Source organism: Drosophila pseudoobscura, chromosome X (assembly GCF_009870125.1).
Source record: "Drosophila pseudoobscura strain MV-25-SWS-2005 chromosome X, UCI_Dpse_MV25, whole genome shotgun sequence".
NCBI lineage: Eukaryota > Metazoa > Arthropoda > Insecta > Diptera > Drosophilidae > Drosophila > Drosophila pseudoobscura.
This window is the reverse complement of record NC_046683.1, coordinates 53,653,870-53,674,791: the sequence shown is the minus strand read 5'-3', so window position 1 is coordinate 53,674,791 and position 20,922 is coordinate 53,653,870. Positions and strand designations below refer to the sequence as shown.

At 47.7% G+C, this 20,922-nt stretch overlaps 5 protein-coding genes across 7 annotated transcripts in view; 1 reads left to right on the top strand and 4 right to left on the bottom strand.

Annotated features, from left to right (window-relative positions):
- Positions 1 to 20,922, bottom strand: part of LOC4813420 (uncharacterized) — a 58,289-nt gene that overhangs the window by 14,485 nt on the left and 22,882 nt on the right. The window contains exon 1 of one of the 3 annotated variants that reach the window (XM_015187877.2): positions 4,429 to 4,511. The exons of the other annotated variants lie outside the window; for them this stretch is intronic. The gene's annotated coding sequence lies outside the window, so the exon portion shown is untranslated. Of the gene's footprint in view, positions 1 to 4,428; positions 4,512 to 20,922 lie in introns of those variants that run through there. 3 annotated transcript variants of the gene reach the window in all.
- On the bottom strand, positions 660 to 5,868 carry LOC4812820 (uncharacterized). Its single transcript, XM_001353936.4, has 3 exons — positions 5,514 to 5,868; positions 4,429 to 4,642; positions 660 to 1,131 (listed from the first exon to the last, which is right to left on the bottom strand). Exons 1-3 carry the CDS (start codon positions 5,719 to 5,721, stop codon positions 969 to 971), a joined length of 585 nt encoding a protein of 194 aa, XP_001353972.1. The 5' UTR covers positions 5,722 to 5,868; the 3' UTR covers positions 660 to 968.
- Positions 7,262 to 7,744, top strand: LOC26532684 (uncharacterized). The gene is made up of 2 exons (XM_015187880.2): positions 7,262 to 7,574; positions 7,636 to 7,744. The coding sequence occupies exons 1-2, from the start codon at positions 7,292 to 7,294 to the stop codon at positions 7,659 to 7,661; spliced, it is 309 nt and encodes a 102-aa protein (XP_015043366.2). The 5' UTR covers positions 7,262 to 7,291; the 3' UTR covers positions 7,662 to 7,744.
- On the bottom strand, positions 10,681 to 16,637 carry geko. The gene is made up of 3 exons (XM_001353935.4): positions 15,873 to 16,637; positions 12,065 to 12,263; positions 10,681 to 11,238 (listed from the first exon to the last, which is right to left on the bottom strand). Exons 1-3 carry the CDS (start codon positions 16,138 to 16,140, stop codon positions 11,052 to 11,054), a joined length of 654 nt encoding a protein of 217 aa, XP_001353971.1. The 5' UTR covers positions 16,141 to 16,637; the 3' UTR covers positions 10,681 to 11,051.
- LOC26533620 (uncharacterized) lies at positions 18,321 to 19,865 on the bottom strand. Its single transcript, XM_015187879.2, has 3 exons — positions 19,324 to 19,865; positions 18,660 to 19,234; positions 18,321 to 18,593 (listed from the first exon to the last, which is right to left on the bottom strand). Exons 1-3 carry the CDS (start codon positions 19,775 to 19,777, stop codon positions 18,534 to 18,536), a joined length of 1,089 nt encoding a protein of 362 aa, XP_015043365.2. The 5' UTR covers positions 19,778 to 19,865; the 3' UTR covers positions 18,321 to 18,533.

Here is a 20,922-nt window from a genome sequence, read left to right as displayed (position 1 = left end):
GCCCGCTGCCAGGGTTGTCATTGCCAACCAAAAGCTCAAAGCAGCATTTGCTGCTGTTGCTGCTGTCGTTTCATTTTATTTACAGCACTCGGGACACTGGCGGCGGGACACAGACGACAGCCACGACAGCAACGACAGCAACGACAGTTTGTATGCAAACCATATGAAGCGGGTTAATAAATGGGGAAACACTGGTGTAGTGGGTGCACGGCGTGACGGCTGATGACATGGAGGGGGTCGCTCGAGACCTGAGTGTTGGTTTTGTGTATTTTGGCATGTTGCATGTTTCTCTCGCCGTGGAGTGGAAACTACCGACCACGGGCTGATCTTTATTCATTCTTTACTAAGTATTTACCGAAGATAACCCCGGCTGGAAGCCCCAGAGATCATCGCATCCTGTAGAGAACTCCATACGTTACGCGTGCAACCGCTCCACATACCCGCGCGATCGCAGTCAATGCAGGGTATCAGCTCGCTGGGGCTTAATACCTTGCGTCAACAATTTGCAGACGGGCACTGCATGCAACCGAACCGATTTTTTTGTTGCATGCTCTTTGGAGTATCAATTTTTTGTGTGTTGTTGCTGCGGCAAGTAGTGCATTGTCCGGCGCGGAGTCCCCAGACATGTCCGAGCATGTGTAGCCACAATTTGGAGATGATTTTTGCTGGTTTTGTTGATTTATTTGCTTACTCGTAAATCTAAGCGCCTACACATGCCGCCTGTTGGCGGACGTTCATTTAAATTAAAACCCTTAAAAGCGACTGAAATGAAGGAAGGACAAAGAGCATAGATATGTGCATTGGATGTGCGGATGTGCGGATGGGTGGGTAGGGGCTATAACAAAGATGTCCAGAGTGACTGACTACGGGCTCCACGGACACTCAGCCTCCAGTCTCCCGGCAGCTCCGCCCAGAGCTTCATGTGGAGACGGACGGATGGATGGATGGATGGATGGCTGGTTGGCTCCTCAGCGTGGCTGCGGCGGCGGCAGGGGTCCCACGCCCGGACAGGGCATCCGCTTGGCCAGGTGCTTGCACAGCGGCACATCCCGGACCGCATCCCCGATGAACAGCGACAGTAGATACCATTGTTTCATTCCGCCGTCGTTGCTCGATTGCACTTTGTAGTTGCTGTTGGTTCAGTGGTTCAGTGGTTGGATGGTTGGATGGTGCACGGTTGCAGTCGAGAAACAAAAAGCGGATTACAAAAATAATTACTTATAAGTAAGCGGGTAATATGTATACAAAACAACAGAGTTACCATCTCCACCCATTCCCTTTCTCTCCATACTTATTCCAGCTTCCATCCCAGCAGAAAACTCAAAGCAATTTGCAGAAGCAGACACAATGCCAGAGTAAGGCTCTGGATGGTGTGGGGTTTGCTTGGATTATTTGTGTAATGGTTGCATGCTACTTATGAAGGGGGTAATGCCTTTCTGTAGACCCCACCCAGGCCCCTGGAGGCTGTGAATGGTTGGGAAACGGGAGAGTGGAAGCTGTCATAGGCTGTAGCAGAAGCAATTCTTAAACAGTAGTTGATTATTAAGCAGTCATTTATCACTAATTAAAAGTACCACCTTGTACCTGAGCACCCTCAACCAATACTCAATCTGCCTTATCGATACTCTTGTGCGATACACGCCTCTATCGATGTTTCAGTGCGATAACGGCGATGCAGACGGCACCTCTCTCAATGCGACTACCGATCGAGATGTAAAGACGTGCAATAGAGAAGAATGTTATGTAAGGCAAACGAAAACGAAGCATTTATCGCTAACTACAAGTACGATCGAAGGCAATCCCCTTTTACCTGAGTACACTCAACCCCTACTCGTTCTGCCTTATCGATACTCTTGTGCGATACCCGCCTCCATCGATGTTTCAGTGCGATAACGGCGATGCAGATGGCACCTCTCTCTCTCTCTCCCTCTCTGGGACTAGCGATCGAAATGTTGCACGTTTAACACAGAATAAAGTTATTTCAGGGAAACCAAATCGACGCATTTATCGCTAATTTCAAGCACTATCGATAACAAATTGATGCGCAAATATTCGTTTATCATTTGGGGATTGCGTTTAAAATGTTTATTGTATTTATTCTACTTTCGGACCCCATTCAAAAAGCCAACTCCTTAGCAAGACAAAAAATATTTAATAATATTCTCCTGTCCGTTGGCATTCATTTCATGAAAGTTATCCTCTCTGGGGAGTGGACCCTGCTGATTACTTTGTGATATGCTCTCTCTTTATTCCATTTTTGACTGCACTCCACACCTATGGACGCCAATGGACGCCAATGGATGGACTGTTCAAATTTCACACGTCTGCAATGGCATAATTTAATCAACTCAGTAACAAACACATCTGCATTCGCCCTGCGGCAGGGGAAACTGTGCAAACGGGTAACAACAAGGGCAAACAAGAAACGGCAACACTGACCAAAGCCCAGACCAAACAGAAACAGAAACAGAAACCGAACAGAACAGGACGGAACAGAGCCGAACTCTTGGCACTCCCCACTGTGCACTTGCATAAATTTAATCAAAAACTTTAATCATATTTTATTATTACAAAACACGTTGTTGTCGTGGGGCCCGAACGTGGCAAAAGTAGAAAACTTCTCCTAATGCCAATTACATTTGCAGCGCAACGAAAACTAAACAAAACCATCAGAGAGACCCAGACCCAGACCCAGACCCAGACCCAGACCCAGACCCCACACCCAGACCCCACACAGACTCAGATCTGAGTCGGGGACCAAAGGTGAAGGAGGTAGGTGTCTTGGCAGCCACAGACAGACGAACATTTCAAAAATAATTTTGAATATTTGCTCTTGACACGTTGGCCAAACAACTTTTGGCCATTTGTGGGGGGAGGAAGGGGGGCGGTGAAGGGCTGAACCATTTTGCACATTAAGTGTGAAAATGTCAGATGCATGTGGAAACCTTTTTGCGATATGACAAAATATTTAAATGGAAAATCCCCTGCAGCAGGCAGTAACAGCAGTAACAAGTAGCCAAAACAGGAGAATATTACATACACGACACGTCTGACCACGACGAGGACGAGGTGGAGGACGAGGACGAGGTGGAGGACGAGGTCGAGGACCAGGTCGAGGACCAGGGGCCTGCCCTAAGAAGCTTTTCTTTAATCTCGCCTTTGTTTGTTCTGCGGCAATGCTCTGCTCTGCTGTGCTGTGCTGTGTTTCCGGCTCTGCTCTTCTTAAATATTTCCAAATGGAATCAACAGTAAAAATGTTTTACTATCACTGACCAGTCAGACATGCCAAGCATCAGGAAGAGCATCCCGTCCCTTTTATTGCATAAACTCGAATAAAAATTGCATGAAAACAATGCAGCCACCGACTGCAGGCACCGACGTGCGTGTACCCTGGCCGGTACTTCGGCGGTTCAACCGAAAGAAGTGGGTCTCGATCCCTATGCATCCTTCGGAAGGGCAGTCGAAAGCGATATTCACGAGCAAGGGAAGATGTAACAGAGACAAGCGCATTAATTATGAATCACAGCAGCCCCTTGGCTGGGCGGGGGCTGGCGTTTAGGGGCAGAATAATTTCCTTCCTCATAACATTACCATGACAATGGCTCAGCGTCGCAGGAGGGGCGGAGAGGACGCGGCCAGAGGGCAACTAACTCATCAGGAACTGGGAAAAGTTGCTAACAAATTTATGTAAACTTACAAATTGAAATCCAAAACTAAACTCCAACTCAAAGCCAAAGCAATGACATGCACATTTAAACTCGAACAGAGACAGGGACACTGGGACACTGGGAGACACATCAGAATAGCTAGGAAATGCATTAAATTATGCACAGATGAGTTAGCAATGCCAATGACAATGGGCAATCGGTGGAGAATCGGTGGAGCATCGGTGGAGCATCGGGGGTCTGGAGAGGAGGGTGCAGCGACAGCGACAACAAGGAGAAATAAAAATTGATTGGAAAACATTTCTACCCTGGCTAAAAACAAGCCATTCATTTGCCAAATGACAACAACAGCAGCGCCAAATCGCAAGCGTCGCAATAAGCAATGCAATCTGAGATACTCCCCGGCGGAGATCTGGCGGGGGCTGGGTGGGTGGAGGAGCTGGGAACCAGAACCAACAAAAGTTCAAGTTGTAACTGCCAGTTTCGGGGAGTAGCCATAAAGTCAGCGCTGCACTTGAGCAGCAAATGGAGCAGGACCCTCGTGGCTGGAAGTCGCACCGGAAACACTCTACACTCCACCCTCTACCCTCTACAGAGAGATCTCTTTACTGTGGTCTAAGCCCTGGCGAAAGGCTTCCCCTGGCTCACGCGCTTCGATCGCTTTGTTATACATAGAATAAATAGATATACATATTTACACACATACGTTAGTTAGTTGCAGGCCACCATTAACCTATAGAAGGGTATAGCCGTAAGGACCTACCTCAAGACCTCCGACCAGGCGGCATGCGGCTTGGCCCTGCCGTCGCCGGGCGCACGGCGGTCGCTGCCCGCAGCACGTGACGCGTGCACGCGGCACGGCTCCTCCAGGATGCAGGCCCGTGGCCCGAACGCGCTCAGGATCTGCTTTTGGGCCAGCTCGGCGTCCAGGGCCAGCGGGTGGGCGGTGTCCCGTCTGCTGCGCGACCTGTAGGTGCCTGTGGCAACGAGAATGACAAACGAAGCGAATGACAAATGCAGCCATCAAGGGTGTGTGTGTGTTTGTGTGGGTGTGCGGGTGTGCGGTTGTGTGTAACGAATGCGAGAGCAAGTTTCGTTTTGTCTTTGCTGATTACTCAAGCTCCCTCTCCCTCTCCCTCTCCCTCTCCCTGTCCCTCTCTCAACGCGCCTTCCAGCTTTAAAGTTCATCGAAGAGTTCAAAGCAGTGCGGAGTTTTACAGCATTTCGCTTGGTTACGTTACTCATCTGCAAAGCTTATCGTCATCTCTATCTCGCGCTCTCTTTGCCTCCGAAAGCTTCGCTGAGCGACTCAGGCTAACGGTTCCGCCTCTGTTGTGGTCTTTCCGCAGTAGTTGGGACAGCCTTGACCCGATTTTTCAATCGTCGCCTAAGTGGACGTGCACGAATTCGGATCGGGTTTCGTTTCTGTTAACGGGCGAACGCCCCTCATTGCGGGGCTTTGTCCACCAAATGTTGCAATGCATTCGCGGTTTTTCCCAAAACTAGCTCAACTTTTGATGGTCCTAGGATCCTATTTGGAGAGACCCTAACCCTAACCCTGGCACTGAATCGGGCTAGTTGTGCTATTGCTTGAATGACAAAAGATACTTCCTATATTTGTGCAGCTTTCAATGCGAAAGAAAGCCAAATTATTATCCAACTTTCGATGAACTTACGCATTAAATTCCTGCACTCAAGTCAACAATGCAAAACACTTAATTTATGCACAACATATGTCCACAGTAACTTTCACTTGAAAAAAAAAAACCAAAACGCCGAAAAGCAAGACAACAAAATATTGACTTCCAAGAGGGCCAAGACTTTCGCGCACCCAGACCGAGGACTTACTTGGACTCAGGGAGTAGGCCAGCTTCCTGGCGAACTGCGAGAGGCGGACGGAGAGGACGATTACCGGGAAGCCGACCAGTTGGACGGGCAGCTCGAAGAGCGGGTCCGGGTTCTGGGCCAGGCCCTCCTCCACGAACTCCAGCAGCAGCACCAGGAGCACGCACAGCGTGGGAACCAGCGAAAGAGTGCAAATATATCGGAGATTCATGGTCGTCTGCTGTGGCTGCTCTTTGCGACAAACAGTTGTGCAATATGTCCAATGCGATACACGGTCGAGCGATTCGATTCGATTCGGTTCGGCCAAGCGGCAGGCAACTTGAGGCGCTTAAAGTCTTTGACTGACTGAAGCGACTGGGACCCGCTTGGAGCCGCCGAAGCGCAGCATAAAAGACAAAACTTAAACTCAAACAAAAACTAGAGAGAGGCAGACAGAGAGAGAGAGAGAGAGAGAGACAGAGAGACGCCAGGTGTAAAATCACCTGTTGTGTAAAGCGTCGTCGAGCATACCCCGTGCTCGACTCGAGCAATATGCATAAGGATAGGCAGTAGACAGAGGAAACAGCAGAACCCACGACTATCTTCTTAACTTAAATTTTTCAAATTTTCGTTTTGGAAAATAAAGAATATTTTTTTAATAGAGCTGAATCGTTTAAATCTAAACACTGGGTATCCCATAGTCGCTATAGAGACCAGAGTGTTCTTTCGTTTTTCTTTTTGTTGTTTCCAGGCCAAGTTTGTTTTGCATTTTGACCAAGTTTCGGTGCGGAAGCCAAAGACAAGTGAAAGTGCGGCGCGGCACAGAGCGGAGGGTGGAGGGCGCAGGCCTAACTAGCCAAACGGGCTTCCACTGCCACTGCCAGGCAGTGCTCACTGTACCAGACAGACCTCTCTCTCTCTCTCTCTCTCTCTCTCTTGCTGGCCGCTCTCTGTGTAATTATTTAAAAGTTATGAAATATCCCACCTCAAGGCTCTCATTAAACGTCTTAGCATTTGGACTTGGCTCATTTCGGTTTCCTTTCGGTTTCCTCTCGGAATTTCTGTTTGATTTTTTCGCTATTTTTACCGCGTTGCCTTGCATATCAATTACTTCATTACACTGCCGCGGCGGTCGCTCCACTTCCATTTCCGTCTACGCAACTGTGGGACGAGGTTTCCCCCCCAAGTTTCCCGGTATACCCGTGGAAAAGCCGTTTGCGGGGGCTGCTAATGGAGTAATTTGTTTTGTTGACATTTCAGCATGGGTTGGGGGTCAAAGGTCTGCACCGTCCGAGTGGCAACAGGCGGAATTCCAAAGTGGAACCAATCCGAAAGGAATTTGCATAGTAGAGCTAGTGGCTAGTAGCCCCATATTTATATATTCCCGATCGAATGAGTATTACTTCCACTCGAAAAGAGATTGGAAAAGGTAAACCAGAATGAAGAAAATACATTTCCCAGCGTACCCGCTTGCTTTTCCTCTCCCAGTGTGGCCCTATACCCTATTCCCACTGGCCACTACTCATGAATGGCGCCGGTGTGCAGAGGGTACTACGATTTTTCTGTCCGGCATGTGCTCGAATCGTCTTTCCTTTCGTAATGATTTTTCGCATAAACTTGGAATTTTAATTGACAAAATAATAATTAATTAAATTAATTGCTCGGCAGATGCCATTAGTCGTTCGATATTTACTCGGATCCCCTTACTTTTCTTCCAAATGCAACCTTGCGACTCGAGCTTGCAGGCCAATCGATAGTTCTTATCGAAATTGGCTTCCTTTTCTTATTCGGGAACTCGGAAGATGGTTTGGTTATTGCACCTCGGTCCTAAGCAGCTTTTGCTGTACAGTAGCAACCAACCGTTTCGTATTTTCCGAGCGTACACGCAGAATGAGAAATCGGCAGTGGTGAAAATAAAATCTAATCACGACTCCTCTTGCCAAGCATTCACCGTAAAAGTAGATGCTTCGGAGGCCCTGAGGAGCATTACGTTGCAGGATGCATGCTTTGAGAACTTGAGTCCTCACACTGTAATATTCGAGTGTTACTTTAGAAGTGATGAAAATGCCGCTGTCGAGCCACCAGGTGAGTCGAATAACAATGCGGTGAGGCGTTCACGAACCAGAACTTTTTCTTTCCTTTGCAGATGCTGCCTCTGAGAAATCAGATTAATATGAATAGTATCCAACTGCTCTCAACTGCTCTCTGAACAAAGAATGTCTTCCAGGATGGATTACTTAATGCTAATTACATATCCAACGATTCCAACATTGTACAACTCACATTCCAAGAGGCCATACCGCACTTTTCAAGCGTCTGCGATGACTCATGCAGCGCCGCCATTGAAAATAACATCTGAGCAAAACACCCGGACGGCGACTGCGACTGCTACAGCAGATTTTAAAACAATCAGGGGAGAGATTATCAGCAATTAAAAATTATTTGAGAACTAGGCAGTACCACAAAATTCATCTATTGTCCTTATTTGACTGAAGAAGAAATCGCCCAAATGAGTGAAATATTTCCGCACCTGACACATTTTTCTCCCATGAAAAACCACACAGAGGAGGATGTTGAGCTAAGTGCAAGCCGGAGACCGGCTTGGGGCGATTCTAAAAACGTGCATACCTAAGAATCACCTGGAAAAGTGAGTGAAACGAGACCTGAGTGATTTTAAATCACTGAGACTGTGCTTTTGCTATGGCACCGCTGAGGTTTTTCATGCTCGTGTTTGTTACTTCGGCTCAACACTGACCGTACCGACTGTGAGTATGATTTTATTCATTTGGTGGTCAGCCGTGCGAGTGCTCCCAGAACCGAAGTCTTGGATGTTGTGGATGTGTGCGTGCGAGTCTGTGGGTGATTTTTGTGATCTGAACGAAGCGGTTCAGCGCATGAATAGAACAGGTAGATATTCGTACACATACATATATACATCTGTTTGTAGCTGTTTGTATACACAAAAGCGTGCTATTTCGCACCAACAAAACCATTATGTATTTCACAAATATGAGCAGATCTCTGGTTGGCCAATCCCACAGTTCAACTTGTACATGTTTGCCCAGGTATTTAGCACTGTTTAGAGCTAATTCGTATCTGATGGGATGGGTCAAGTCAATTATCAGTTGAGGCAGGCTGAACGAGCTCCCCGAAGCACGTGCCACTGGATCTGGCTAATGAAAAGCTAGGAAATCAAGTGAGCAAAACCCAGTCGAGGCGTGGGACTTCAATTGAAAGAATATTTCACTCCATACTTGTAACTTCATGAAGAGAGTGGTTCAATCAGTCAGTTGGCCAAGCCACAGGCCGAGAGAGCGAGAGAGCGAGAGAGAGACCTGTCGGACGAGCTCTGACGACTCGACTCACGTAGGCGCCGCACCGCTCCGCTCCGCACCGCCAGAGTTACGCAATCGAATGGAGGAGACTCCATCGGATAGGATAGGATGCCACTACCGCTATAGCGGAATTGCTCTTTCGCTGTATCAAAATTGTGGCTTACATTTTATGCAGACCATTTTTCGCTTTACCGTTGGCTTTTCGCCTCTGTTATGATTGGATTTAATTGATGCAGCGACTGGGAGTGGGGCTGGGAGTGGGACTGGGACTGGGACTGGGAAATGGGGCTTCTCGTGGGGGCTACTGTGGTGAAGCCCCGCCAAAATATGCGGAAGTTATTAGTGAAAAGAAACCCGACAGCTGACAGAAGTCTGGGACAATGGCGCTCCGGCCCGATCCGGCCCCCGCTCTCCGGCATTACATAAGCCGCCAAACAACTTGTCAAGAGTGGGGCCGAAAAAGGCTGAAAGCAGCCAGCCAGCCAGCCAGCCAGCCAGCCCCAGTCCGAGCTCGAGCTCGAGCCAAACACGGGATGGATTTGGGCCAGGCCAAACAATGAAAGTTGCGCACAGAAAGGCACGGCACGCAAGCAGCGTAACAACTACAACTACTCGTACTCGTACTCGTACCCGTACTCGAATGAGCACATGGCTCGTACATAAAGCAAATCTGACCCAATTTCCTATTTGATATTACACACGATTTGTTTGCATTTATTGTTCAGTTTTAGTGCAGGTCTGTTGCCAAATTGAACGAACGTGGAATCTCAATTGAAAACTGAATTTTCTTTCGTTTTCACCACAATTTCGATGGGCCTCCCCCACCCCCCCTACCACCCGACGCTTTGGTGGACCTCTGAATCATCCAGTCAGATAATCAGATAATCATTGCACAGAGCCTTTTAATTCCACCATCAATATGTTTTGTCATAATTCGGCCATTTCGCTCGCATTCCCATGGCATTCCCATGGCATGCCACGGCACTCTTTCCAGATGTGCCCGGCATGCCCAATCCGCCGCAGTCCCATCGATCGTTTGTAAACAAAGCGAAATATATTCTCACTTTTTGCGCAATGTCACTGGATCCATTCGATTTGCATATAAACTGCTCTCCGGCGTGATTCTCGATCCAGCCACTAAAAATACGAGCATGTGTGCTTTGTTTATCGCCTTCAAGGTGTGTGGCACCTGTATTTTCGGGCAACGCCTGAAAGTATGTGGACGGAATCGTCGCAAGCAATGGCCCAAGCAAGAGAAGAGTGGAGTGGACAAGTCGTTGAAGGCCCAGTCTTCCGTGGGTCTATTAGTGGGCGGGAGGGCCTCTTAAAGGCCTCTTCATGGGTGTTCCTGGGCGTTCCTCAGAGCTGTAGATGGATTTCCCTGACCTTGAGTAGTCTTTCCACGGGCCTTTCCTCCCTTCGGTACTGCTTTTGGCTCTTCCAAAAATTGTGTTACGTTCACCAAGCAATTTCCTGTTCTGGTATTCCGACCATTGCATGTTAGCCACCAATTTAAAAGCGACCAAACAACGTTAGATGCACGATCAGACTTCGCCCCGACACGCGGCAGCGTGTCCAATGATTCATCTCGGAGCTCTCGCACAGGTTAAAACTGAAATGATTTGATGGCGGAGACGACGACCTTCCATTGCATAACAATTTCTATAAATAATACGATTTCAGTGCCAGCGGCCGACCGATCGCTTCCTAGGCACTCAGAGATGCACTTGAGAGAGCGATTAGCAAAGCGTTTCACAAATCACCCAAGGGTGACAGGGCACAAAACAGGATCCCCGCCCCTAATGAAGCGAAGATCATTAGGGTGGCAAGCCCGCCCAGAAGGCCAGTGGAGGCGATGAACAATACAGGTAATTTATTAACATTTACAGGAGCGTCGAACTTACGCTAGATCGTGACTAGAGTCACACTTAACTACTGACTACTGTACTAGACAACAACAACAAAATAAAGGGCTCGCAGCCAGCGAGAGCTGCGGCCCCATTGTCACATCAGTCATGCCTCGGACTATGCCTAGGGTCTTAGATCTAGCGATTGGACTAACAGTAGGGGAATTATACAAGGTAGGCGCGAAAGGTAGGTAGTGAAAACATATGGTACAAAAGCTGAGGTCTCTATCTCTAATACTTAATGCTCTAATATATAGATAGACAGACAATCATTGTCATTGCAGATCAGATGGATCGGATCACATGGTCGGATCACAGTCCTAGACCTTGACTTTGTAGCTCAGCTTCATGAGCTTCTTGGAGCTGATCGGGCAATTGGGCCACAGGTTGGCACAGCCCATCGGTCCGCTCAGGTTGTCCCCGGTGTGGCGCATCAGCTCCCCCATGTGGGCGGCAAAGTACCACTTGCTCGGCGGCATGTTCATCATCCAGGGCATGGTCGGTGATCTGCGAACGGGCACAATAGCACAATAGCATCAATGTTAGACGGAAGCTTCAACTGAGCAACTGAGCAACTGAACAAATGTTAAATATTATAATAAGCCATTAACGTTTCACGCTCCGCCTGGTGGCCTGGCCGCCTGGCCGCCTTTTCGCTGCAGGCTCTGTTCAAGTTTCGCTTTCGGTAGTCGGTCGTCAGTGTCTCTCTATCTAGAATGCCTATGTATACTAAGCCATTCACCTTGTTGTCTGTTCTCTGTTGTCTGTTGTCTTACTTGTGTAGATATATGCTGGCTAAGCTTTTACATCGGCCTCGGCTCACCTTCGTCTCAAGTGCGAGGTTACACCTGAAGTTGACTGCCTGCCTGTCTGTCTGTCTGTCTGTCTGTGAGGTAGGTTATGACTCTCTGTCGACCTGGAACCCCCATAGTTGTGTGTTTATCTCTGGCAAACCAAGTGCTAGTGCTGCACTTTAATCGGAGACTCGTTGAACGCCCCTCTCCAGATGGAAACCTAATGGCTTTCAATCAGTCGAACCCTTGGGGAACCTGTTTCGAAAACAGTTTCCCAACTGTATTGGGCCTGTAAATAGTTCACCCAAGAACCGGTTTCATTAGCTGCAATTTTCTGGCCAAACACTCATCGAGTTCTGTGGGCAAATGTGAGTCAGAGGGGCTCCCAGATGTACCCCCCATCTAAATGGCAGCACTCGTGTGATGCAGCTTTGGCTATCTTTCAAATCATGCAAATGTTTCTGCAACTGGTTCTGTTTTCAGTCCCCCGTTGACATTTCCATTGGACTCCAAGCCACGGAGGCAGCACCTGATCTCACCTGATCAGCCGGAGCAGCTCGCGCTCCTTCTCGCTGAGCTGGTAGTCCGGCTTCGAGGCCAGTTCGCAGAGCATCTTGGGCAGGCAGGACTCCTTGATGGTGTCCGTCAGCTGGGACTTGGTCTTCAGGCTGGCTCCAGTCACCACGGCCATGCCCGGCTTGAGGGCGGCCGCCGCCGAGAACTCATTGAAGTCGTGCTCTAAAAAATAGGGTGCAAACAAAAGTTAGTTGTTCCCATCATCGATTACCCCCTGATTTTGGCATACTGGCTTTCTAATTAAGATTTCGGGAACTGCGCAAAACAGAAAGATCTTTACGGTGACGGTGACGGTGGCGAGGGCGATTAATAACGATTATAATCAAAAGACAAAACAAGACTTTGGCATTCCAACAATGACTAATATGTTTATTGTGTGGCCACAGCTGGGCTGTCAGTCGTTTAAACAAGTTTAAAAAGCCGTCAACAATTTGGCAAACACAAATATATATAGAAATTGAGAGTGCTACGCGGCGTATTAGTATTCCTGTTTATTTCGTCGAGTGCTCATCAAATATTTGCCCGCCTCTTCGCCCAATCAGCTGTTGCAAATTTTTCAACGTTTTTTTCTTAATGACTCCTCCGCCCAGTCACCAGCCACCAGCCCCGGACAAGGCCAAGCCAAACCGTTGAACTTTACTTTTGAATATTTGTTCAGTCATCCAAACACTGAACACTGGCTTTATTATTAATTATGGTCTGCGGTGAGGTGTCCGTCCAGTGGAATATTCATTCCCATTATGTTTTAGCCGGCTAGGCCCGGCACGGCCCGTTTCTGGTCGGAAACTCTTTTGGATATTGACCTTTGAATGCGGAACCGAACCGATGCAAAACCCTATCACATCACATCCATCCATCTATCGCTGTGTGAAAATCCGGCGGAGGGAAACTCGTTTTCAGCCCATGGCCTCTTGGGCTCTCAATTATCCAGTTTACTCATCGAGAAGTGCAGTCGGGCATGACTCGACGGGATTTGTCGTTGGTTGGTTATAAAAATATGGGAAACTTAATGTTTTTAAATCGGTCGTATGGGGTATTCCGCCCACAATTGAGGTCCAAGAGACACACTCGTGTCTTGGGCTCTCTAATTGGACAAACCAGTTAATTAGCTAATCATTAATTGTCTTTGTCTTTTCAGGTTTACGGAGATAATGAATCGGGCGAATTCTGTGGAATCCATCACTATTCGGGCCTTCTTTGGGAGGTTCTGAGCGCCGTCCAAGGCTATCGCTGGAGAACAGACTCTTCTCCATCCCAGAGGTCTTTGCGCTCCAATTGCACGTAATTGAATGGAAATGTATACAAATTGGAGTGCATTTCGATCACGTAGTGCATTCATCAGCGAAACGCTGACACTCGTTGGTGAAAATCGGATACGGATACGAATACGTGCGAACGGGCGGCCGGCCGGGCATTTACCACCGATTAACACAAATATCCGAAACATACAACAATTATCATACGCGGGGGGGTTGGGGGGTATAGAGGGGAGCCAGCACCAGCATCAGCACTCACTCTCGGTTTCCGTTGAACTCGTTTCCATCCGACGAGACACAGCCTCTTCATTTGGGGCCACAGCGATTACGTGTGGATCGGGGAACCGGTTCTGGACTGGCATCTGAATATTTCCCAAGCCCCAGCCCCAGCCCAGGCCCCAAGCCCGAACCCAAGCCCGTGCCCAAGCCCAAGCCCAAGCGGACGGAATGTCTTGCCTTAGTTCTGTTCGATAAATTAAGTGTCACAAATCAAGTCAAGTTTTCTTCACTTCCTGGTTGCGTTGGTCAGTTAGAAAAATGGAATGAACTTTGAATGCCTTGGAAGACCGGCCCGATCGGAACGGAACTGGAATATCAAGAGCCAAGAAACGAAAAGAAAAACCAGCAAGAAGGCAACAGAGCAGAGGAGCAGAGGAGCCCTCCCCCACTGTAGGAGTATTCCTACGTGTTTCCAAATGAACTCCGCGACTCTCCGGGAAAGTTGAGATGCAATTTGAGAGACCCTCCCTCCCTGCCGCCCTGCCTCTGGCATCATGCAAAGCGAAAACTTGTTGTTTGCGACGGGTTTTATTGCGTCAAGTTTATTTGCCTGGGGTTTTTCCACTTTCACCTCAAACAGAGACCCGACACGAGCACAAGCACAAGCACAAGCACAAGCACAGGCACAGGCATTAACCAGCAGATGGCAGACAGAAGATGGCAGATCTAGGGTTCATCTGGGCCACAGCCTCGGCCACTAGTACTCTGTAGAGAGGCTAGCCTCAGACCCAAGAGAGGCTGTCGGGGCTTCAGGGTGTGCTCGGACGTTGGCTAGGGATCTGCTCGGGATAGCTCTCCCTTTGAGGTGACTTCTTTGAGGTTTACCCCCGGCTAGGGCTTCCCGAGTCAGCTGGCCTAGCTCCTCCATGACCCTCCAATGCAAATGCATTCAACGGCGAATGCTTTCCCACTAGTTCCATCGATACCATTCGGTTTTATTGTCTGTATAGACTCGTAAAAGTCTCGTATCTTTTCCGGTTTGCCCTCTACATCGTGCCAATTCGTTGCGTAATGCCCCAACCTGTGCTGTGGTCGCGACTCTTATGTCATTGTGTGTCGGTTTGCTTTTATTTATGCAAATCGCCGAGAAAGCGCCGCCACAGAAGTGTCTGCAAGTCATCCATCTACGAAAGCCCATCGCTCAAACATGGACTTCGATGGCGTTGAATAGTAATTCGCCTCAGATTTGCATGGGCAATTTCCCAGATCAAGACAGGGGCGAATGAGTAGGGCGTGGATTAGAACTCGGCACAGAAGGCTATGGGCCATGGCCTGCTATACTTTGTTCCCCGGCCAAGCAGAAGCACTGTACCCCCCAAGTAATGATATACTCTGCTCTCCATACTCTCCACAGGCTCCACTCCATAGGCAGACGCACGGCGTGGCTTAGTCATAAAATGTAAAAAAACTTAACGACCCCGCAATGTCTAGTGGAAACTTTTCGTAGAAACTGTTTGATATGCCAAACAACATCTGAACTCGTCTTAATGTTTTCGGGTACTTAATTCTCTAAACATTGCCCGCACGGATCATTAGAACGGCGAAGAAAATGATCTCTAAACGATCGAAATGGGGCCTCCCAAGACGTAGGATTGATTTCCCAGTAAATATGAAAGTTCAAATCATTATAAAACCCACCGTAGGTCATGCCCCGAATGTACTTATTAAATTCTGGGCACATTTTAACGAGCTCTCCTGTACATTGGTCTCCCTCGACTGCGGTTCCGGGTTTCACCTTCCAAGCAACAGAAAAAAAAAAAAAACTGCTCGTTTGAGGAGAAAAAAGTGTAATTAAACATAAGCCCGAGCTGTGGCCCACACGTGCCTCCAGGCCCGTACAAGTGCGACTCCGTTTGTGGAACGAAATTAACCTTGATGACGCCAAATACGAAAGCGAATTGGCTATTGCATAACGAAAGATACATGCACGAGTGTACCAAAATAAAATCGAAAAATGTTCACCGAGTAAATGTTCACCGGTTTGTCAACCGAAAAATCACCAAAAAAAAAAAAACAAAAAAACAAAGCTAGGCACAAAAGGAATTACGGATGCACCGAAGACAGATACACACTTTACGGAGTTTCGGTTTTTCGCTAAGCCCCGGATAGAATATACTTTTACACTTTTCAAGCCAAACATGACTTTTCTGGGCCACTTCTGGTGGAGGGGTTCTGGGGCCAGTGTATGCCAAAATATGGGGGGCAATTGGTGGATATAATGTGATGGGCCACTCACCTTCGGTTATGTCGATCTCGGCACTCTTCGACTGCTGGAACTTGCTGGCTGCCGCAGCCGCTGGGCCTGGACCTGTGGGGGCGCCAGGAGCACCGGCCCTGGCGGCCCCAGCCCCGGCCACGGCACCGCTGCGCACGCCCACCGAATGGTTGTCGCCGTGGTCGGACTTCATGCCGCCGCCGTAGCCGAAGAGGTCGCCCACCAGCAGCAGGGAAACGATCCCGAAGATCATCAGGCGGCAGCGCCAGGCGGTGTCCATGAGAGCCATAATCAAGCAAAATTAGCGCGAATTCGAACACACGTTTCACAATACAGTAACAAAAAAACAAAAATAAAAATCGACCGTATAGCTCGACTGACTTATATATTTTTTGGATCTATTAGCGCCCTTATTTTGACACTTTTTTCAATGGCAAGCAGTCGGGCAATCGAAACGCGAACAAAATGAAAGTCGCTGGGAAAAACGAAAGTCGTATTTTCCAGATTAATGACTGAACATGCAAAGAGCGGCAATTAAATTTGGCATTCAAGCGCATACAGCATATGGCATATGGCATACGGCATATGGCTCGTTAGTAACTGTAAACCCGAAATACTCGCCGCACGCTCGCTTAAATACACACGGAGAGAGGGGGGCAGCAGGCGATGCGATCGGTGAACGTAGCTATTTTGTATGCGGTGTACGGTGTGCGGTGTGCGGTATAGACGGTGTGCGTCCGACTCGACTCTCAGGCGGCTTGCCACTGAACCGAGCCGAGCTGCACAGAAGAAATACGGCTGTGGTCTACCGCCCGATCAGCTGTTTCGCGAGCCAGAGAGACTACCCGACCAACAGCTGTTTGCGAGAGAGACAGAGAGAGAGAGAGGGAGAGAGGGCTGTGTCACTACCTGTGCGAGAGACAGCGCTCTCGGCTTACCTGTTGCCGCCGTCCGTTCGCTCACTTATCGCACTCACTGTCACTCACTGCCGCCGTCCATCATATGGTATAAGGTTTGATTGGAGTGAACGTATGTATACTAGTTGGACTGGACGACTTGCAAGTTCGACCACCCGAAGGAGGCCAACGACCCAGCCACCCAGCCATGGGCACCACCGCTCCGTTCCGTTCCGTTCGACTTTACTCGAAAGAAGATATTCCCCCTTATCTAGGGTCTCGCGTTGAAGGACTTTCAAGTACAGTCCTCTATACGTGGCCAATGTTTGGGTGGATCGGGAGGCCCTTACCTGCCCTTAATCACCGAAATTCTGCTGCAAGTCTGACGCGTGCTTGTCACGTAGACCACTCACAGAAATGGCAAATGTTTTGGTGATTTTATGACAGGTATGTCCCAAGACAGATGCCAATTGAGGCCGAAAGGTCGTCGAGAATGATTTATGATCTATGCGATCCGACAAGGCCCACTGTGCGTAGAGCATCTCGACTGCAGCCAGTTGCCACATGTTGCAACAAGCAGCAATCAAATCGAGAAGGAGCCACGACCAAGAAAAAAGCTGAAAGAAGCTGAACCAAGTTAAGTAATCGGACGGGTTAAATGCGCAATCGGAACGTGACTTAGCCGTGGCCGGCAGTCGCCCAAAAAATTAAAGGTAGCAGCGACAACTTTTTCTCATTGCAGTTCCGAATTGCAGCACTCAAGTGTGGAGTGCAGTCGAACGACTCGCAGCAATCTTGGGGCTGACCAGAACAGGCCAGGCCAGGCCAGGCCAAGTGCTGGGTGTTCGGAGTTGGGTGTTGGTCGGAGCTCCATTCGGAGCAGCTGCAAAAAGTACTAGACCTCGCTCGACTCACGGCGCGCGGCATTCGTTTGCTTAGCTTGCCTTCAAATTGCCACCGTGGCTGTCCTTCAATTGCAGCTACGCCCTGGCCCCAAAAAGAGCGGCGAGAGGATGCTTGGCCGCAGCTGGGAATACCCTACAAGAGACCCAACCCGCAACTGCAACTACGATCCAACGCTGCAGCACACTGAGGCTGTGAAGTGCATGGCCCTTCCACTGGGAGAGGGTATGGCTTGAGAGAGAAATAAGTACTCGTTTACACAAAAAACATTTTGCGCCTCGAAGGTTAAGCAGCGCAAGTGAACGCCCAAAGAAACGCAGAGGGAGAACAAAATACATGGGAGATTCGACTTCCACTTCGACTTCGACTTCGACTCCAAAGCCGTCTGTGCACCGAAGCATGTGAAGCTCTTGGGAAGGTTACTTAAATGTACAATTTTGTTGTGCAAATGGAACAGATTTAGTATCAGTAGCCACACTCGCAGTGGCTGGAGATGCCTTCAGACAGCGGTCTCAATTGGAGCTGGATAAAGGACAGATACTACACTGTCTGCGGGTGGATTTCCTTCGTGGGAAACGAGAAACGAGAACCAAACAAGACCCAACTAGATCTTTCGGAATCGTGCGGCCAACAATGAATTGCCTTTCCGTTCCGATTCAATTCAATTCAATCTATCTCTATCTAATGTTTATTATTTTCTGTTGATGCTCAACTTTTGTTGCTTTTGTTTGGAATCGATCGAGACAGACTCCAACATTGGTAGACTGGTAGTTTTTGGGCGTCTGTGAACATTTGAAGAGCTTGAGATCATTTTGTTAGCATGTTTTTTCTTTGAATTTGGAATCAACTAAGGAGGCTCCATCCGAAGGAATCAAGAATATATCTAATCATTCACTTGGAAACTAAGTAAATTCCATATTTCGGAGTTTATGTAATCAGTCTTCTGCAATAGAAAGTGTTCACTTTTACCTCTCATGTCTCTTGTCTCATCTCTCTTCCAAACACTCACCAATTTCAGAATGTGTTCATTGGCACTCGAGGACCCGGTATTCACCAAAAAACGACGCTGTTCATTGAAACCATTCGCCATTAAAATGTTGATGAAGTCGTCTAGATGTTCGTTGAACACATCCGTTATGACATGAATGGCCCCCATGGAAATAGTCTGCAAGTTTTTGCATTCTCCAAGAACTTCCAAAAAAACCTCTGCAGTAAATCCGTCGGTTTCCGCATCCTCTAACTGTACTGTCACACGTTCCAATGTGAGTGCATATTTTGTGATCATTTGTCCAATTCTAACGTTACGATATTCGTTGCAAAACAGGGTCAACGTGCGGAGCTTCGGACATGATGGCAAGACTGTACATAATCCGCAGAACATAAATGTAATGCTTTCCACTTGAGGATACACAAAATCATGATAATGATCCACTGAACCTGTCGTGTTGTCCTCTGCTGTTATTACACATAAATTTTTAAGTTTCTTCAGATGAACGCATACATCAAGAATATGGTTTACGCCTGCGCTACGGTCCGAATAAATCGTCAAATATTCCAGGTGTTCCAGTCTCTGTAAGTGGTTGACTATAGATAGCATAGTCATCGAGCGCACATGTAAACGAAGTAATTGTCGGATAATTCGATATTAAATAACGTGGATAGGACAATCTTACCCCCAGGATTCGTAATATAGCATATTTCCAATCTTTTGCAGCCTGCATTAATGTCAAGAAGAAGATCCGATTCCACATATCCCGGACTCCAAATCTGAATGAATTCGAGGTCTTTCATGCTTAAAATGGATTTCATTGCGGTGATATTCCCATTTGATACACACAAGTGAGCGGATTTCAATTTAGAGCAATACTTTGGCACAAGTTCTATAACTGACGTCCCAACAAGGAGATCAATGTGAATTTTGACTACAGAGTTGCCGCACGTTTCCAGAATGACTTTCAGTTCGTCGTCTGTGAATTCGCCACAGTCAAGTTTTGCGTATCGTCCGCAAGCATGGAAGAGAAGTGCGCTTCCAAGTTTTTGGTGTGCGTCGGCAAAATTCAATTGGTCCTTCTCGTTCAGGTAACCGAACAGTTGGTCAACGATCTCCAGAGGTAAGTTTAGTAGCATTTTGTAGCAAAAGTAGCCAAAAAGAACAAAAATCAAAAAACACAAAAAGAAACACGTCTTTGCAATGACACAGCACACAGAAAAAGAACATATAAATCAAAGATGGGAGTCCTTGAAGTTTGGCGATATATCGTGTACATAAGTATATCGATGTTTATCAAGGGCATCTGGGTCGGAATTTAATTCAAATTGGCTTTGAATCAGTTTTGGGCTGTGTTCCATTCTCGTTGTCTCCTTCTATCCTTCGTTCTATTGCCACAATTCTAAAACGACTCCCTCTCTCTCTCTCTCTCGCTCGCTCTCAGCAAATAGCGAAGCTCGTGTGAAGCATAGGAAAAAAAAACGGAAGCGGAAAGAGCACATGTGTATGTGTGTGTGTGTGTGTGGGTATGTATGCCTCATGAGAACAGCTGATTTTCACCAACAAATCTTGAACACCAGCAACATGATGAAAAACAACAGAAAAATGGTTGCAATGCTCATATTTATCTACTAATTTCATCAATTCAAGGTAGAATTTTTGGGTTTTCTGCCTCACGCCATGGAAATCCCTGATGTTCTCCTCTTATTTATCCAGCAGGGTCATCAAAATGTCTTATCCAATCATGCAATTAGTTTAAAGTATTTTTTCAAGGATTATATTATATTTGAAGTTGAAATAAACGGGGTATACATATATATTCAGTGATATGTTCCGGAATGAAACCTCTATTGTACATTAATCGATGTGTTTTTTAAACAAAATCTTATTGGCTCAACGCTTGGCAATTAAAGACATTTAATGCCCAGATTAAGAAATGGTTAGATTGGTTTGTCAATTAAATTAAGTTGCAGCAATAAATAGACGCGAAATGCGAAGAAATACACCCCGGCCGAGCGGCAAACGGAAGCAGAAGCACAAGCACAAGCACAAGCCTCCATTGGGGGCTGTGGGGGTTTTTCTACACGGTATCCATGCACAGTAAGGGCATGCCCGTTTTCGATGGACTCGTGCACTTTGAGGCAGGATGGAGTGCCCCTAATCGCCACAAGTTCTTTGTGGATAACCGGTATCCGATAAGCGACTCGGGCCTGTGTTTCTGTTGAGGCTGAGGGATGGTGGGGAGGGGGAGGAACCTCAGAGCAGGAAGGACACCGCCCGCGGC

Coding starts and splice junctions, on each gene's coding strand:
- LOC4812820 (XM_001353936.4), bottom strand. CDS start 5,721: ATGAATCTCCGATATATTTGCACTCTTTCGCTGGTTCCCACGCTGTGC. Junction 4,643..5,513: donor GGCCTACTCCCTGAGTCCAA/GTAAGTCCTCGG, acceptor TCGTTGCCACAG/GCACCTACAGGTCGCGCAGC. Junction 1,132..4,428: donor GCCTGGTCGGAGGTCTTGAG/GTAGGTCCTTAC, acceptor CTGAACCAACAG/CAACTACAAAGTGCAATCGA.
- LOC26532684 (XM_015187880.2), top strand. CDS start 7,292: ATGGTTTGGTTATTGCACCTCGGTCCTAAGCAGCTTTTGCTGTACAGT. Junction 7,575..7,635: donor TGCCGCTGTCGAGCCACCAG/GTGAGTCGAATA, acceptor TTTCCTTTGCAG/ATGCTGCCTCTGAGAAATCA.
- geko (XM_001353935.4), bottom strand. CDS start 16,140: ATGGCTCTCATGGACACCGCCTGGCGCTGCCGCCTGATGATCTTCGGG. Junction 12,264..15,872: donor CGAGATCGACATAACCGAAG/GTGAGTGGCCCA, acceptor CCTATTTTTTAG/AGCACGACTTCAATGAGTTC. Junction 11,239..12,064: donor GAGCTGCTCCGGCTGATCAG/GTGAGATCAGGT, acceptor GCCCGTTCGCAG/ATCACCGACCATGCCCTGGA.
- LOC26533620 (XM_015187879.2), bottom strand. CDS start 19,777: ATGCTACTAAACTTACCTCTGGAGATCGTTGACCAACTGTTCGGTTAC. Junction 19,235..19,323: donor CTATATTACGAATCCTGGGG/GTAAGATTGTCC, acceptor TGCTATCTATAG/TCAACCACTTACAGAGACTG. Junction 18,594..18,659: donor ATGAACACATTCTGAAATTG/GTGAGTGTTTGG, acceptor TTTCTATTGCAG/AAGACTGATTACATAAACTC.